At 49.0% G+C, this 16166-nt stretch overlaps 1 protein-coding gene across 1 annotated transcript; it reads left to right on the forward strand.

Moving 5' to 3' along the window:
- Positions 1-936: 936 nt before the first annotated feature.
- CCDC43 (coiled-coil domain containing 43) lies at positions 937-14711 on the forward strand. Its single transcript, XM_006260398.3, has 5 exons — positions 937-1164; positions 5215-5302; positions 10482-10617; positions 11663-11721; positions 13156-14711. Exons 1-5 carry the CDS (start codon positions 979-981, stop codon positions 13341-13343), a joined length of 657 nt encoding a protein of 218 aa, XP_006260460.1. The 5' UTR covers positions 937-978; the 3' UTR covers positions 13344-14711.
- The last annotated feature ends 1455 nt before the right edge of the window (positions 14712-16166 follow it).

A 16166-nucleotide genomic window follows, 5' to 3' on the forward strand; every position in this document is an offset into this window, starting at 1 on the left:
CAGGAACCTGGGCATGAGGAGTGGCAGCACAGGCCCAACAGCCCCCAGCCGTACCACACAAGTTCACACAGCCACACGCATGTGCACACGGCTGGGCGCTGCCCCCAGCACGGGAGGGTCTCTCACAGGCAGGTGCCAAGGCCTGCGCCAACTTTGAAGGCTGTGTGCCACACAGTCAGTCGGCGCTGGTGGTGGGCTTTGGGCAGGGCATCTCACCCCCAGCACTGCAGCTGCCCTCGGAGCAGGCCCGGGCCCAGCTCCTTCCACACGGGGCCCTTTGGAAACAAGGAGCAAGGTCTCCTCTGCCCTGGGAGCAGAGCACCCGCCGCCAGCAGGGCCAGAGCTGCCCCATGGCGGTGCCCCCAGGATCCGAGCTGCCCCCTGTGCGTGCCAAGGGGGCAGCTCATACGGCCACGTGCAGCAGTGCCATGCCAAGGCCATGGCCGGGCCTGTCCCAGCTCCACGTGCAGAGCGCAGTGGCCGGCCCCCTCCCTGCCCCTGGGCTTCGCCTCCCTGCTCCCCTCAGCGCAGCCCCAGCCGCCCCGCTCTGCACAGCAGCCCCTGGAGCAGGTCTCAGGGCCCCGCCTCCCCCAGGGCTGGCACCCTGAGGAACCCGCACCCGCCTTAGCCGCAGCCCCGGGACGCCCGACGGGACAGGCCCCGCTCGCAGCCTCTGCTGCCACCTGGCGGCCGCCCGGCGCCCTGCGAGCAAGGCCGGGCCCTTCCCTGCTGCTGCCCCCACAGGCCGAGGAGTTGGGCCCCCGGCTCTGCGGCAGCCCTTCCCCGGGAGGAGCCGGGCGCGGGGCAGAACTGCTGGAGGGGGAGAACGCGCGGATGAAAGTTGCTTGTCCCAAAGCAGCTCCAGTTGCCCAGCGCGCAGCGTGCGAGCGGGGGAGGGAGGGGTCGGACTCCCCGCGCATGCGCAGAGGGGCGCTCTGCCAGCGAGGCCCGCCTGGCTCTAGGCAGCTGTGCTCCAAGATGGCGGCGCCCAGCGCGGGGGACGAGCCGGGCGGCGGCGGCTTCGGGCTGTGGCTGTTGGGGCGGCTGGAGGCGCTGGGGCTGGACCGGGCCGTGTACGGCGCCTACATCGAGGGGCTGCTGCGGGAGGAGGAGAGCGACGAGGAGCGGCTGGACGCGCTGCGCGGGGTGCTGGCCGCTTGCTTGGTGAGCGCCGCCGGGCCGGGGCACGGGGCCCGCACGTCACGGGGGCCCGCGGTGTCACAAAGCCCCGCGACCCGCCCAGGCTGCGCTGCTGCCCCGTGGAGCCGGCGCTGCCCCTCCCGGGAGCCCAGCCGAGGCCTGGGGCCCCTTGCCCCGGGCTCGGGGCCCGCCCGGCTGCGGCACTTTGGCGAGCAAGTAGCACCGCCCTCCCCTTTCCTCCCGCGGCCGGCTCCCCAAGTGGGTCGGGGCCGGGCCGCACACGGGTCATGGTCCCTTCTCCCCCCATGTGGACCAGGCGGCCCCCCTCCACCTGGCCAGATGGGGCTCTGCCCTGTGTACCCTGGGGCCGGCTGGGCTGCTGGCTGAGCACTGCTGGACTAACTGAATGGGAGATGCATAAGCTTTTGGGAGCAAGAGCTCAGGTCAGCAGCTGCTCTGGAAGGATGCAGGCTCTGAGCGCGCAATTCAGACATAAAAGATGAAGAAGGGAGGGCGGCAGGGCTAAGAGAGGCAAAGAGGAGACAAACCCATGGGGACAGAGGACAGAAAAGTTAATCTAGGGAATGGGTAGCTTGGTGCAGGGCCTCCTCATGGTACAAGGTAAATGTGTTGTCAAGATCCCCAGTGCACTGAGGTATGCCGAGTCTCTTGAGTATTCGAGGGGCATGCTGGTCTGGTCTCTGTATCTGGACTGGAAGGTTTCTTGTAACTGATGATCCAGAGAGGGCCAGGGAGTAAGTGAGAAGCAAGGGTTTTGGTTTCTTTTCAGGAATCATTTTTATTGGAGCAGCTGTGCAGTTGTAAGAGCTGTTGGACAGAACTTCAGCCAGAACCTCAGCCCCTGAAGAAAGGCAGTTTACCCAAAAGTTTGTCTAATATTCTCCCACTGACACAGTTGGTCCAATAAATTAGAACATCCAAAGGCCCTTGCTTCTGTCCTTTAAGGCAGTTAGTGAATGAGACAGGTGAGTTGTTCCTGCAGAGGGTTTCTGAGGACATGGTTACGCTGATGGAGTTTCCCCGAGTCTGGGGACTCCGAAGCAAAAGTAGGAGGTAAGTGTTTTGGGACAGCTGCACAGGAATGAACAGCCATGCCAGGAAGGAGCCACCCTGGATTGAAACCAGGGTAACATCTCCTGTGTTAAAACAGATTTACATCTGTTCAAGCGTTTGTACACTGAGAAGACAATGCTTTCCCTTCCTTTTCTTCCTCTCTTTAGGGGCAGTTCCTGTTCATGTGTCAGTGGCCTAAGTGAAAAATATGCAGTGAATTTTGGTGACAGTTTCCTATTTTGCTAATTATTCCCTGGTCCCTAGACTTGCATTTTAGGGGGAGGCCCTGGACAAAATCATGGAGAAGCAGGTGCTGGCAGCTGGCTGGTTCTCAGTATTAGCTGAGTTTCTGTGATATTCATGCTGATTGCTTCCCATTTCTCCTTTCTCTTGGTTCAGTTGGCAGTGAGCAAACTTGGATTGTTTGCTTATCTTTCTTTCTCTGCTGACACAGTATTGAATGTTGATTAGATAATTGCTGATCCATCCCTAGGGAGCTCTTTTGGAATGATAGAGGGCTTTCCTTGCTTATCCTGCTCAAGAAGAGACAGTTGGCTGTGTAGGTCTGAATCATAAGCAGGGCAGGGTGGCACCTGAGAGAGTAACTGGTTCAGAGACATAATAAGGTTTTGTAGGCAACTGTCTGGCTGTTATCTACAAGAGCATATGCCTCTAACCAGTTAGTCTCTAAGGTGTGTGCCATCCTGCCGTGCTTTGTTGTTTAAGGTCTGTGTAAAGCTGTAGAGGGAGAGACAGTGAGATGGTACAGGCTATGATCTCTCCAGTATGTTGGTGAAACTTACTACTATACCTCTTAGTTTCATTAGGTGTATTAGAATAGTTGCCGACCTTTCTGAGTGTCCACTGGCATTGTGATGACAAGAAGTTGACAGATGAGACTGAAGCTTGGGAGGAGAATTAGAAAATAGTGGGAAATTTATATTAGCCCTCAGCCAGAGGGCTTCTGTTACACAGATTCATAACCTGGAAGGCTTTTGGGATCCTACATGTATCTGCATAGCCAGGTAGCAGAAGTGGTTAAATGTTTCTGTTCTCTTCTGTGTCTAGTTAAGATTTCCACCCAAGTACTTTAAGGTGGTCTTTTCGGTACCTTGAGCCCAGGTCATGGAGAACTTTGAAGATAAGTACTGCAAAAAGATGGGTAGAGAGTGGGAGACAGGTCTGCCAAGCCTGTCCCCTGTGCTGAGAAGATGTGTTAGCTGCCTGTCCTAGTTGGAATTTCCTAAGGGCTGAATTTATGCAGGTTGACTGAGAAATAACAAAGGTTTGTGTAACAAAGCCAGATCATTGTCCACCAGAATAAATATTTCCTAGCCAACTGGAGAGCATAGTGACACATGCTGCTATGGGAGATCTTCATGTCAGTGAGAAGTCCAAAGGTACTTCCAAAATAAATGACCAATTGTGCATGTGCACTTTGAATTGAAAGAGACTCTACCATGACTGCAGGGTTGTCAGTATATGTTCTTCTGCCACCAGCATTGTCTCTACCTTGCCTGGGGTCAGTTTCCCTTGGCTGTTCCTCATTCAGGTTTTGGGTCAGTTTAGAGGCAGTGTGGTCATATATGGTGAATGAGAGAACTAAGATACTGTGATTTATTGGCCCTTGAGTCCTATCATTTAAACAGATGCTTGCAAGTGAATGTTGAATGGGCCTGAGACTCCAAGATGAGAGGTAAAGTGGTGTGTCCTTCTCCCTTGCCTAATGCTACCAGAAGGGTTCAAATCATTGTAGTGTATTCTTGGGACCCTTGCTCTCTCTTTCACTCAGGACAGCAGTGTCTCATGGTTAACAGTCTTGAATATTGCAGAACAGTTAAAGAGGATGAGATATGACATCTGTCCCATCCTGTCCACTGACAGGAGGAGACAGTCTATCAGTGCTACCAGTGCAGTTTCAGTTCAATTTATTGGTCTGAATCCAGCTTGTTTTGGGTCTAGAATATTACCTTTAGTTAGATGAACTTGTATATTTGGCTACTTGTGTATGATCTTGCTTATGAATGGAAAGGTTGACACTTGGGCAGTAGGTGACTAGAACCAATATATCAGGATGTCTTTCTTCAGCACTGTTTGGACTAGAGTAGAGGTTGGCTGTCCCAGAGGTTCAGCTGTAACAAGTCATCTCTGTTTCACACTAAGATGAGAAAAGTACACACACAATCTCCCACAATGCTGCAAAGCCACTGAGGGGCTGTTTCATAATCTCTAGTGACACTTGTGTAGGGATCAGGTGAATAACACTGCCTGAAAGTGAGGAAGGTGAACTGGCTAAAGGGATTTTAAACTTTTTTTTTGAAAGTGTGTAGTTCAGATAAACAAGGTTCCTTGGGTGAATTTGATATCTTTTATTAGACCAACCCAAATAGTTGGAGCATAGTTATTAAGCAAGCTTTTGAGTTCAAAAACCCTTCGTCAGACTAAGGAAGTTTTAGCAGTTGGCGTGTGCTCTTCCTGGATGGAATGAAAAGTAAAGAAGCCAGGGGCTGGGCTGGGGAGTCAGTTGCCAGGCAGATTATAATGTATCAAAAATCCAATGTCTATGTTTAGTCCATGATCTCTAGTATCCAGGAGGTTGATGAAATGGAGCTCATAGGCTCCTCTCTGGGAAGTGTTATGTAAGTTTCCCTTGAGGATCAGGACTGAGAGATTGGAGAGAGAGTGGCCCTCCTGTGAGAAATGTGCCCCCACCGGTAATTGGGTGTTTCTGTCTTTGATGGATTTCCGGTGTGCGTTCATTCTTGTGCACAGTTGTTGTTTGGTCTCTCCTACATAGTTCAGATAGACATACTTGGGTTTCAACTCAGTAAGCGACTTAAGCACATGCTTAATGAGAGGTCTCCCTTCACAAGCTACATTTTTCAGGCTTGACTCTTTGCATTCAGATTATTTGGGGTTGGCATTTTCCATATTTTGAGTGTTGCTGATTCTAAGGCAGATGTACCTTTTTTAAAACTGAATTCTCTCTTTCCATGCTAGGAAGAAGACCTATTACAAGATGCTTGCAGGGAAATAGTCAAGAAATGGTCTGAATCTCAGATGGTTGAAGCCAAAGAGAAAAAAGAAGGTAGAACTGATTTTTTTTTTTTTTTGGGGGGGGGGGGCGCATGCCCATGGCCAAATACTATCTGCAACTTAAGAACACTGTTAAGATTGAAATTGTGTGTTTTAACAAAAGTAAATACTCTTGGGAAAACCCTACAATTGTTAACTTTCACAGACTGTTTTTCACCTATGCAGCTCCTTATTTACAACTTATCTTGAAACATGAGCCCCAGTTGGTCAGTTTTGCTTCTGGTCCTCTTTCACTAGTGCACAGCTCGTATGAGAATTCATAATCCTTGGGGAGTTCATGACTTCTGACAGAAAAAGAAGTCTCTCCTCACAAAAAAATTAAGTCTTGGTCTACACTTAAGCTTGTAATAGGGCTGTGTTGCTGGAATGGGCTCCTGGGCCTAGAGTCCAGTGCTTTGTTTTCAGGCAATCCCTTGCAAGGAATCCCCCAAAAGCACCCCTTCAAACCCTCACTCCCAACTGCAAGGCATGAAACAAGGGATGCCCTATATTATGCTGTAGATAAAAGTGGGGAAAATGAGGAAATGGCCAGTGCCCTGCCACTGGAATGACAGGAAAGAAGCTTGGTTTTAATAGATGCTCAGAAGATTCTATAGCATACATATCCTCTCCTTAGACTTAGAGGAAGGCAATCCCCCCCTTGCTAATCTGACTTAAGGGGACAATTCCTTCCTGATCCTAAATTTGGCAGTCACTGTGATCCTGAGTGGAAAACCAAGACCCTCTAGCCAGAACCCTGTAAGCTTTCAAAATAATGGCAGCAATAGCAGTGCACCGCAGTCAAAACATTCTGCTATTTCCCCAACTGCTGGCTCTAGCGAGTGGTCTGAAGAAGACGGGGATGTGTGTGGAACTTTCCGGTTCCTTCAGGCAATCGGTAAAACCCCTAGAGCAGAGTTGGCAGCATTTTTGGGCAGAGTCCCCAAAACACCCGTTACCTCAACTTGTAAGATGTTGGCATGCCAGAGGTGGATGGCAGGGGAGCTGCAAGGGGCCTGATCCTTGTGGCGGCATAGCCCTGGCCCCTTCCCCTCAGTCTGCCCCAGGGCACACGTCCCAAGCAGAATGCCTTCACATGTCACACTCTGGCACCCGTGCCAGGGATTACCTACCCCTCCCCTAAAGGATGGGATTGCTAGGCACCTACCACACTGCAAGGAAGTTACCTGTATACCCTGAGAGGATGTAATCACATTTTGATCGCTATTTACCTTTTGGGTTGTTAGAGCTTTTAGTGACCTCAAAACTTACGTCCTGTTACTGCAAGTCCTTGTAACAGCGTGACAGTTATGTTGGGCTCTGTTGCTTGGGGTAACTGCTATGATAATAGAGGACTCTTGAGAAGGTTTAAAGGGGCACAATTAACTTGCACCTGGCCCCAAATCTAATTTTAATTCTAAATCCAAATTTTATGGAAACTAGATCTCTTGAAACCTAACACCTCCTAGGAATGTTTCCACACTTTAAAAAAAAAAGTTTAAACACTAATATTCTTGAGACAAGCAAATCCTATTGTGATGCTAAGAAACTGACATTGAAGGTAGGTGTAAATAGTGGATTCATTGTTATTTTTCACTGTCCAAATGGAGTTTTTAGCATAAATAATGTGGTGTTTGTTTATATTTAAACAAATTATTTCACATAAGCAATCACTCAGCAAGCAGTACCCACCAACTGCTCAAAGTAGTGTCCTGCATTGGGTCAGTACCTGCAGGTGATCTGCAAAATGGGTTGGGTTTGGGTGGGAATGTGAACTACTTGTTTGGCAGTTTGGATGTGGGTCTGAAGAAAATTTTTTTTTGAGTTAGACTTGGGTCGGAATATAAGCCTCACCACTGGCTGCTGACAGACGTGAAACAAAATGCACTTTACCGGAAGTGGCACTGTGGATGAGATCAAACAAAGAAGGAAGAATGGCTACGAAGGAGATCATACAAAAGATAGATCAGGGCGTGTCACCATTTGAACACTGACACGCTGCTTTCGGTAAAGTTGTGTTTTGATTTTCTTTTCATGTCTGTCAGCAGCTGCTTTGTTTGAGTGTTCATTTGGTTGTTTTGGGGCCTTGTGCTTTGAGCCAGAGACCTGTGTGGGTCTGGTTTTAAAGGCCCACTTCTGACCCACACCCAACATTATACAACCAGACCTGCAACAACTCCTTACCCGCAAACTGGCCTGACCTGAACTCTGTTAAAGTTAAAAACGCTGCTGACAGACATTAAAAAGAAAAACACATGCTTTCCTGGAAGTAGCAGTGCATTAGTTTGACCCGGCTCTGCAGCATCTTTATAGATAGGGTGTCATAGTGGGGCTTTTTTGGTGCCCAGCCTAGACAGACACTGCAGAACTGGGTTAAACAAACACGCTGCTGCTTCTGGGAAAGCACAGTGATTTTATTTCCCCCCACATCTGTCAGCAGCTTTTTTAACTTTGTTGCTAATGTGGGTTGTGGGTTCAGGTCCGGCCATATAATGTCAGGTGCGGGTCGGAAGCAGACCTTTAAAATCAGACCCGTGCAGGTCTCTGGCTCAAATCTCGTGTCCCAAAAACAACCAAATGAATGCCTACCAAACACAGAAAGACCAAGCTCACTTATGGTCCAGGAGCAGGATTTGGTGCCTGACTCCTTCCTCTTCCTCCTCTTGTCCCCTAGTGAACTGCTTGCAAACTGCCGTTTGCTCACTCCAGCTTCACTTAATCCAGGGGTGGGCAAAATGTGGCCCGTGGACTAGATGCGGCCTGCCAGCCCATTTTATTCGGCCCACGGGGCCCCTAAAAAATTTAGAAAATTAATATTTATCTGCCCCTGGCTGCCTGTCATATGGTCCTCGATTGCTTGCCAAAACTCAGTGTGCGGCCCTCCGCCCAAAATAATTGCCCACTTCTGACTTAATTTAACTTGGTGGTTGTGCAACAGGCAAAGAGATTGTTTACAAACCTGACGTTTTGGTGAAATTTGTCTACAACTTCTAAGGAGAGGCTTAGAGCAGAATAGATTTTCATTGACTGGAATGATATTGCTAGAAGTACACCGATACATTGGTCTCATATCAGATAGGGATTGATACAGGGAAAATTGACAGTATCGGAAACTTTTTTTTTTTTTTTTTTTGCCTGATATGACCGATAAATGCCCCATGCATGTGGGCAGCTGCAGCATGCATGCGGCCAGGAATGCACCCCAGCAGCTCGAAGAGCAGCATTGGGTTGGTAAGTCTGTTGTGTGGGGAAGGGGCGTGGGGGGCAGGGCAGGGAGGTAGATTGAGGCCCCTGCAGTGAAGGAGGGAGAGGGGCAGGGGCAGATGCTGCTCAGCTGGGGCAGGGCGCGGGACAGCCGTGAGCGACTCGTCTGGGGGGTGCAGGGGGAGTGGGGCAGCTCCCACTGCTGCATGCACCCGAGCAGGGGGCACAGGGGGCACGTGCCTCCAGATCTGCGCACGGGGCAAGGCAGGCTGTTGCTGGGGCCGTGCCGGGCTCTTCCCGGCTGGGGGTTGAGCAGGGCTGTGTTTGGGGCAGGCAGTGGTGCTGGGAGGGGGGCTGTGGTGAATTTTGGGGTGGCCATAGCCCACCCCAAAGCTCCTCTCCCAGCACCACCACTGCCCACCCTGAGCACAGCCTGGCTCAGCTCCTGCCAAGAAGAGCCTGGGACTGCCCCATCCTGTAGCAGCAGCCTACCCCACCCTGTGTGCAGATCTGTCCCCCATGCCTCCCTGAGGATGCATGCAGGCTGCCCCCCACACCCTGCGGATGAGGTACTTGCGGCTCCATCGCACACGCCACCCCAGCTGAGCAGCGCCTGTCCCAGCCCCACTCCCTCCCTCACCACGGGGCCCTTGATCAGTCCCCCACATCCCGACTTACCAGCACAACACTGGTCTCCAAGCTGCCTGGCTGCATATCAGAATCTGATCAGCATTGGTCAACATGGCTCCTTAAAAATCAGCCGTCGGTATTGGCCCAAAAAATCTCTGTTGATGCACCCCTAGTTATTACTGTATTTACTCACATACCATACATGCTTTTTTTTTTTAAATTAGCCTTCCAAAATTGGGATGCATCTTAAATAGGAAAGTTGATTTTCTGCAAAGAAATTTAAGCATGTGACGGCTGCTCTAGGTTGTGCTTCTCTTCTTTGACAGAAGGGAAAAAGTGCACCCTTCAAGGCTATAGTTTTAACTCTATTATGGCCAATGAGTACTAGAACTGTATTTTGAAAACTACAGTCAAATATTGAGTGATGCTGAGGAGTAAGCCCTGCCCCGCCTGCCTAAGGCCAACACTGCCATGTTGAGCCTGTGGATTCTGGAAAATTATTTTTTTCCCCTTCCCAAAACAAGGTGAATGTATTATTTGGGAATATATGGTATGTAAGCAAATATGGTAGAGAAATGGGAGTCCCTTTATCTTTGCCATAGGCTTTATTTATGCTGAATGCACCCATACCTTATGTGAGAGAGCCTGACATTGCCTTCTACTATGTTAGTAGTCCCATGAGCTGTGTTCCTTCCCTGAGGCTAAAATCAGTGCTGTTATGGAATAAGGAAAATACTTGCTTCAGCACAGGGACAGAGACCTCGCCTCTTATTGCATGGAAAAATGCTATATGATCTTTCACATGTACAGAAAGCGGAAATGCCTTCTTACAAATCAAAGATGGCAGGTTAAACTGCTGTAGTGAGGATCAAATTGACCCCCTCCAGCAGCCAGTGGCTTCAACACTAAGTAATAGCTCTGCAATAATATAAACTCCTTCAGGTTACAGGTTTGATATGGGAGGGAGGGGAACAGCACTGCTCCTAGTTCTTCTGAACAAGATGCCTAGTATTCTGCACCCCTCACTCTATGTTACAGCTTTGGTAACAGCTGAACCCTTTGCCCTAGGTAAATGCCAGAGGTCCAAGGAAGGAGAGTATGAGGGAGGGTTTTTTGGCAAAACTCCTTTCTTTTTAATCCCTTAGTCAGGTGCTACTGGCATATTCATCCCCTGAGGTGGCTGCATATCAGTTTTGATATACATGCAGTTACAGTGAAGCTTCCTTAAAGATTTTGTGGACATACAAGCCAGTGTCTCTTGAACAAAGGCCTATCACATCTGTCTAGATAGGCGAGAACTGCAAGCTCCTAGCTGTCGTAGAGGCTCTCATTAATGTCCTGATTTCTTTCCTTGCCAGATGAGATCCAGGCAATTGCCAGTATGATTGAAAAGCAGGCCCAGATTGTGGTGAAGCCAAAGGAAGTTTCCCAGGAAGAAAAACAGAGGAAAGCTGCCCTCCTAGCTCAGTATGCCAATGTAACAGATGAGGAAGAATATCCTTTTCCTATAGCAAGCACTCTACTCAGGTTGCTTTGTGGGTTGCTTTGTGGGCAATAACTTATATCTCTCCCAAGGCTTTCTTGCCCTTTTGCATTTTAGTTCATGCTCTGGGGCCATGCAGCTCACCTTTTTTGTTTATAGTTAGCTTGGCAGTAGTTGCACCCCGAGGCACAGTCCCTGTTACTGCCAAGCTTCCCCAGTAAGCAAAGTCAAGGCAGGGATGGCTCCAAACTACTGGATATGGGAGGCTGTTAGAAAACTGTCAGACTTGTTTCGCTCACTGGTTCTTTCAGTCCAACATCCTGTTTCCAGACTGTCGGCCCATTACCTCTGGTATCTTGCCTCTGGCAGCAGTTGGTACCTAGTACTTTGAAGGGATGTGCTTTAAGAACAAATAAATCCATCTCTATATTGCACCTAGCCAGCTTTCCAGTGCTGCATTCCTGACAATGGGCAGAAATCTGTCCCTACTCTGCAGTGATCTAGCACTCTCCAAAAGGAGTCTGGCTGTGGACTGCCAGCTGCTGCCTCTCTTTTAGCACTGCCTTGCCCCCCTCAAACTTCAGGACCCATCAGCAACGCAGACTAGGCCATAGGCAGAGACAGCTTGTGGGATCTGTCCTTGGAAGCAGTTCCAGGCAACAGAATATGCTGGCCGCAGTAGCCTACCACCAAGGCATTGGTAATAGCTGAAGTATGGTATGCAACAACTTTCTGGAGGAAAATCCCTTACACCGGTCTTATTAGTGTTTACATGGGGCAGGTTTGCAGTTCCCTCTTTACATTGTTGGAGGACAGGCTCTTCATCAATGTTGGGTAGTTAAAAGAAGGAAGCTCTTGCCTGGGAAACTGAGCAGGTAACAGGGAATGGGATTCTGAATATGCATTCCTTGCTCTGGGTGACCTTGAGCAAATCTCTTGATCAATTTCTGGCCCCTCCCCTGGGTGCGAGTATTGGATGTATTTTTAGATTATAGGAGGAGCGACTAGTGGAACAAAGTTTTGTTAATAGCCTCCACATTTCCTTAACTCTTGCACTGGAGAGGATGAACAGAATGGCTCCATCGCTGCAGCATTGCCCATTGGGTCAGACAAATGTATCCTTTTAAAACCTTAGCTTGCTTATCTGTCAAGAGATGAGTTCTGCCTGAAATTCCATTTTCCCCCTCCCTGTACTGGCTTTTGCTACTGCTTTTAAACTTCGTGTGTAGTATTTTTCATTAGTCTCCTGCATTATCCTGATGCCTTCTGTTGAAGGTACAGGTACATCCTCTGCTTTCTGTGAATAGGTTTGGGCCAACTCTAAACAATCCTGAGTGTCTTCCCCAGGGTCTCAGAAAGGAAAGAGGAGATTCGTACAACTGGCTGTGTGGAGGGACAAATGGAATTACAGCTCTAATGGTGCTATCCATGTTATCAAATTCCAGGTAGCTGTGCCACAGCTGGAGATCCAACTCAGATACTGGGGCAGGTGGAAGCTGTAACCATAAATTTAACCTGAAATTTGTGGAGAATTTACCTAAAACTTGCTGGGATTTGTCTCTGCATTTTGCAGGCGATTTGTGCACCTCTGGGACTGCACTAGGGAGAGCTCTGCAAAGCTGTCCTGTGTTCAGGCTACTCTCAAGGCAGTGTCCTGAGTCTTTCTGTGAAGGGCAGTATAGACACATGTCCCAGGACATCTCAAGAGGCATGCCTGCTGTGGGTCACAAACCCCTGCTAGCCACTTAAGGAGCCACAATGCCCTTCCTGGTCCCTAGTCTTCTCCTATCCCCCTCTACCCCAACTTGCTTTTCTCCTGCCACTTGCTGTACCAGACCACCAGAGGTTGAGGGGGCTAGTGGGGTTGGGCCTGGATATGCATAAGTTGTGAGATGCCCTAGGAAGGACTGTCTCCTACTTCTCTGGTCATGCTGGGGTTGCTTCCTCCCCTCCCCTCACTGTTGTGTCTGGTCTATCTCTGCTCCCTTTACCACAATGTGCCAGCTCCTTACCTGATTAAGCTGGGCTCATATCTGCTTCTCTGGCCAGTAAACAAGGGGCTGTACCTTTCTGCTAGGAGCAGGACTAGATGGGACCGGGATGTAGTACAGTCTGCTTCAGGGGACATGGGGGGGTTTCTGGGCTGCACAGGATCAGGGCCCTGAAGCCTTGGGAGCCCGTGTTCAGCTTTCCCTGTTTTTAGAGGTATGCCTCAAGTTGAAATCCCCTGGCATGCCTCTGCAGGGAGGAAAAGCTGGGGGTCTCCACTTGCAGAGGTGTGCACCAAGTGTTGTCCCATAGGATCAGGCTTCTGGGACCAGAAAGGACCCAACCATGTGGGAACACAGGTGACATCTGTTTCACCCAGTGAAGTGCATCAACTGTGCTGGGACACATCTCAGCACAGCTGATCCGCTTCATTGGGCAATGTCTATGGTCTTAGGTTGTTACTGCTACAGTTAACACACACCTAACACTCATTTTAGGAAGTAAGAAATCAGCATGCCCCTGGCAGACTGCATCCTTTGTCCTCCTTAACTTACATCCAGCTTTGTTTCGGAACACAAACATGGAGGATGTCATGAACGCAAGGAAGCTGGAGAGAGAGCTTCTGCGAGATGAGTGCCAGAAGAAGAAAGAGCAAGACAGGCTCCAGCGAGAAAAGGACAAGCTAGCCAAGCAGGAACGGAAAGAGAAGGAAAAGAAAAGGACACAGAAGGGAGAACGGAAGCGATAGCTGTGGTTTTTCCCGTTGGACTTTTTCAGAGGATAAAAATGAATTCTGCATATCGTGTGTTCTAAAATGGCAACAGCAGCTTGGGGCAGGCAGCGGGCAAGCAGGTCTTTGGAAGCATTTCCTCTTGTTTACACAACAAAAAGAAATTGCAAACACTTTTTCAACTGAAAATGTGCCATGTGCGTGTGGTGTGAAATGTGCCGGTAGATTGTTGTGGCCAATGTCTGTACCAAAGAACTATGAAGTGACTACTTTCTCTCTTCAGATCATTCATTTTACTTGGAATGAGGTGTAGGAGGGGCTTCCAAAATGGCTGCAGCTTTGCACTGCCCTCAGACCTGCAGCAATGGCATGTTATTTTACTTGGGTGTAACCAAAGCCCTGGTTTCTGAGATGCAGCTGAAGGCAAGCTTCTGTGGGCTGAACATGAATTTGGTGTAGCCTTGCAAAATTTGGTTTAACTGGGGCAAACAGTGTTTTTTTTGGAAAGTGAATAAAACCCAAGTTTGGGGGTTTTTTGATCGTGGTTGGAGTGAGTGGGTAATATTTATGCTGAGCTGGTAGATATTCACCTTAATTCTGCAAGAGCCTTATGAAATATAGGGCCATGAAACACTAACTTGCTGCTGTTTCACAAGGGGTTCCTCTGTCCTGGGGAAGTGCCATAGTACTCTGGATATTGTGCAGAGTGGTGATAGAAACATCAAGACTTGACCCCAGTATCCTGGAGAACAGAGATCTCTCTGGAACTGAGATGGGTAGTGTAGGTTTTATTGTGTATGAAATTGTTTCATGGGTTTTGTTTACACTTAAGGATTTTTTTCTAACCTCTCCAGGGTGGTTGGAGCAGAAAGGGACAGTGTAATATATAATATATATTTTTAAATGATGGTGGCCTGCAAGCACCTTGTCTATACTCAGTACTACTGGTGTAGCTGCATCAGCAGAAACATGTTGGTGCAGGTGCAGCCTTGGAGCAGAGAAATGTTAGCAGATACATCTGAACAAATGAATGGCTAATGATCTGTGCTCTTATGGCCTTTCCTCTCAAACTACAAAGCCTCTGCAAAAAGAAACACTAGTCTTCCCAAGTTCTGTTTCCCTGCATTGCTCTTCACAGTGGCTTGGGATGAACAATTAACTTGTGCATCAGCCACATTTAGCAGCAGTGTATGCTTTCTGCTAGGTCAGAGCATAATGCACATGCAAGACTTTTCTGACACCAGGCAGCTACTGAATCTACTGAGTGAGTTCCACACAAAATCTACTAAAGGTCAGTGCATTCTATTCAGCAAACTGTTGAGAGTGCAAATACTGGATTGCTTTACCTTTTGATTCAGATAATAAAAGTGTTTGGGCCAAGAATAAGGAGTGTTCTATCTTTTTTTCCTGGGCATACTCCCCAGAGCACTGCAGCAAACAGCATTAACATCTTCCATATTACACACACCTTTTCCTCAAAATGTTTTGTTCAGGCTTTTTCCAAGTTCTAAGATATAAGCCTTAAAAAACAAAACAGAAAAAACGTGCATCTCTTCAAAGGTCTGCAAAAGTGTAATTAATTTGTTTTATATAAAACTACCTGTGACTCCTCTGAATTTGATAAGCATCATGGGTGAGTTTTTGCAGCATGTCTGCAAATTCTCCACTCATCTCCGCATACAGTCATGTAGCGCACACGTGCTTTACTGCAGTTGACTAATTAGCTCCATACAGGCTGCATCACAGTCTACACATGCTCTGGTATTGGGGTGCAGTAAATTAACTAACTCCATCAGGGACAGTACTATCCAAGTCAGGCTAATTGCATATGCTACAATGCACATGTAGGTGTTGACAGGCTGGCTGGGGCATGAGGGTGCTTATGTGTGGGGGCTGCCTGCTGCCAACCCATGCACTCTAGCACACTTGTGCCCTTGCCAGCCCTGACACTGCTGCCTAGAGCTGACCCTCTGGACTCCTGCCAGCCCAGAACTACTCTGCCCCAGCAAAAAGTGCTGCAATCCCAGGCACATGTAGACACTACCCAGGAGCAGCTGACTCCAGTGCGAACTGTGCTGGAGTCTTGTCCCCTTACTAGTACATGTAAATGCACCTAGGGAGAATGAGGTTAGCTCTGCTCCTGAACTCTTGCATGTCTTTAGTTGTGGATGACTAGACCTAAACTGCAGTAAGTTGGTTTATCCAGTGAAACTGCAGCATTTAAACTCCCCACCTCGTTCTTTGTCAGACATCAAACCACTGCCACTCTTGGAAGGAAATCAAGTGATTCCTGCACTTTCCAGTAGGGCCTTGACATGGTTTAAGTGGGATTAGGTTCAGCAACTGCTCCACTGGTCCTTGAGAGCAGTAATTGGTAACATCCAGTCAGCAGGCAAGTTTTGTGGGGGGTTTTTATAAAAGTAACAAACTTTTAGAATCAAAACACTTCTAAGAAAAAATATCTTAGCCCAATAGAGATGTCCTGACTACTAAGGAGAGAGGCAATTAGCTGTTAGTGTGAAGCATGGGCAACTGGTGCCTCTCGAGCCAGGGGGTGTTCCTATTTCCCCACAAAGTCCCAATACCTGTGCATCAGGGAGTGGCAAAGGCAGCCGGCTCCATTGTGTGGGGCTTTCCCTGGTGGTGCACAAGTGTGGGAGCTGCATGTGCACTGCAGAGAGCCCTGTGCAACAGAGGTGGGCTAGCCTGGCTAGGTTCCTCACCCCCACGTGCAGTGCTGGCCAGTCGTGTGCCACCGGTGTCAGCACCTGCTACTGGCAGGGGCTGTGCACCATGGGCAGTGGGAGCGCAAAGCTCAGATGGGCAGAGGGTGGGCCCCCC

The sequence above is a fragment of the Alligator mississippiensis genome, chromosome 4, assembly GCF_030867095.1.
Source record: "Alligator mississippiensis isolate rAllMis1 chromosome 4, rAllMis1, whole genome shotgun sequence".
In the NCBI taxonomy this organism is placed as follows: Eukaryota; Metazoa; Chordata; order Crocodylia; family Alligatoridae; genus Alligator; species Alligator mississippiensis.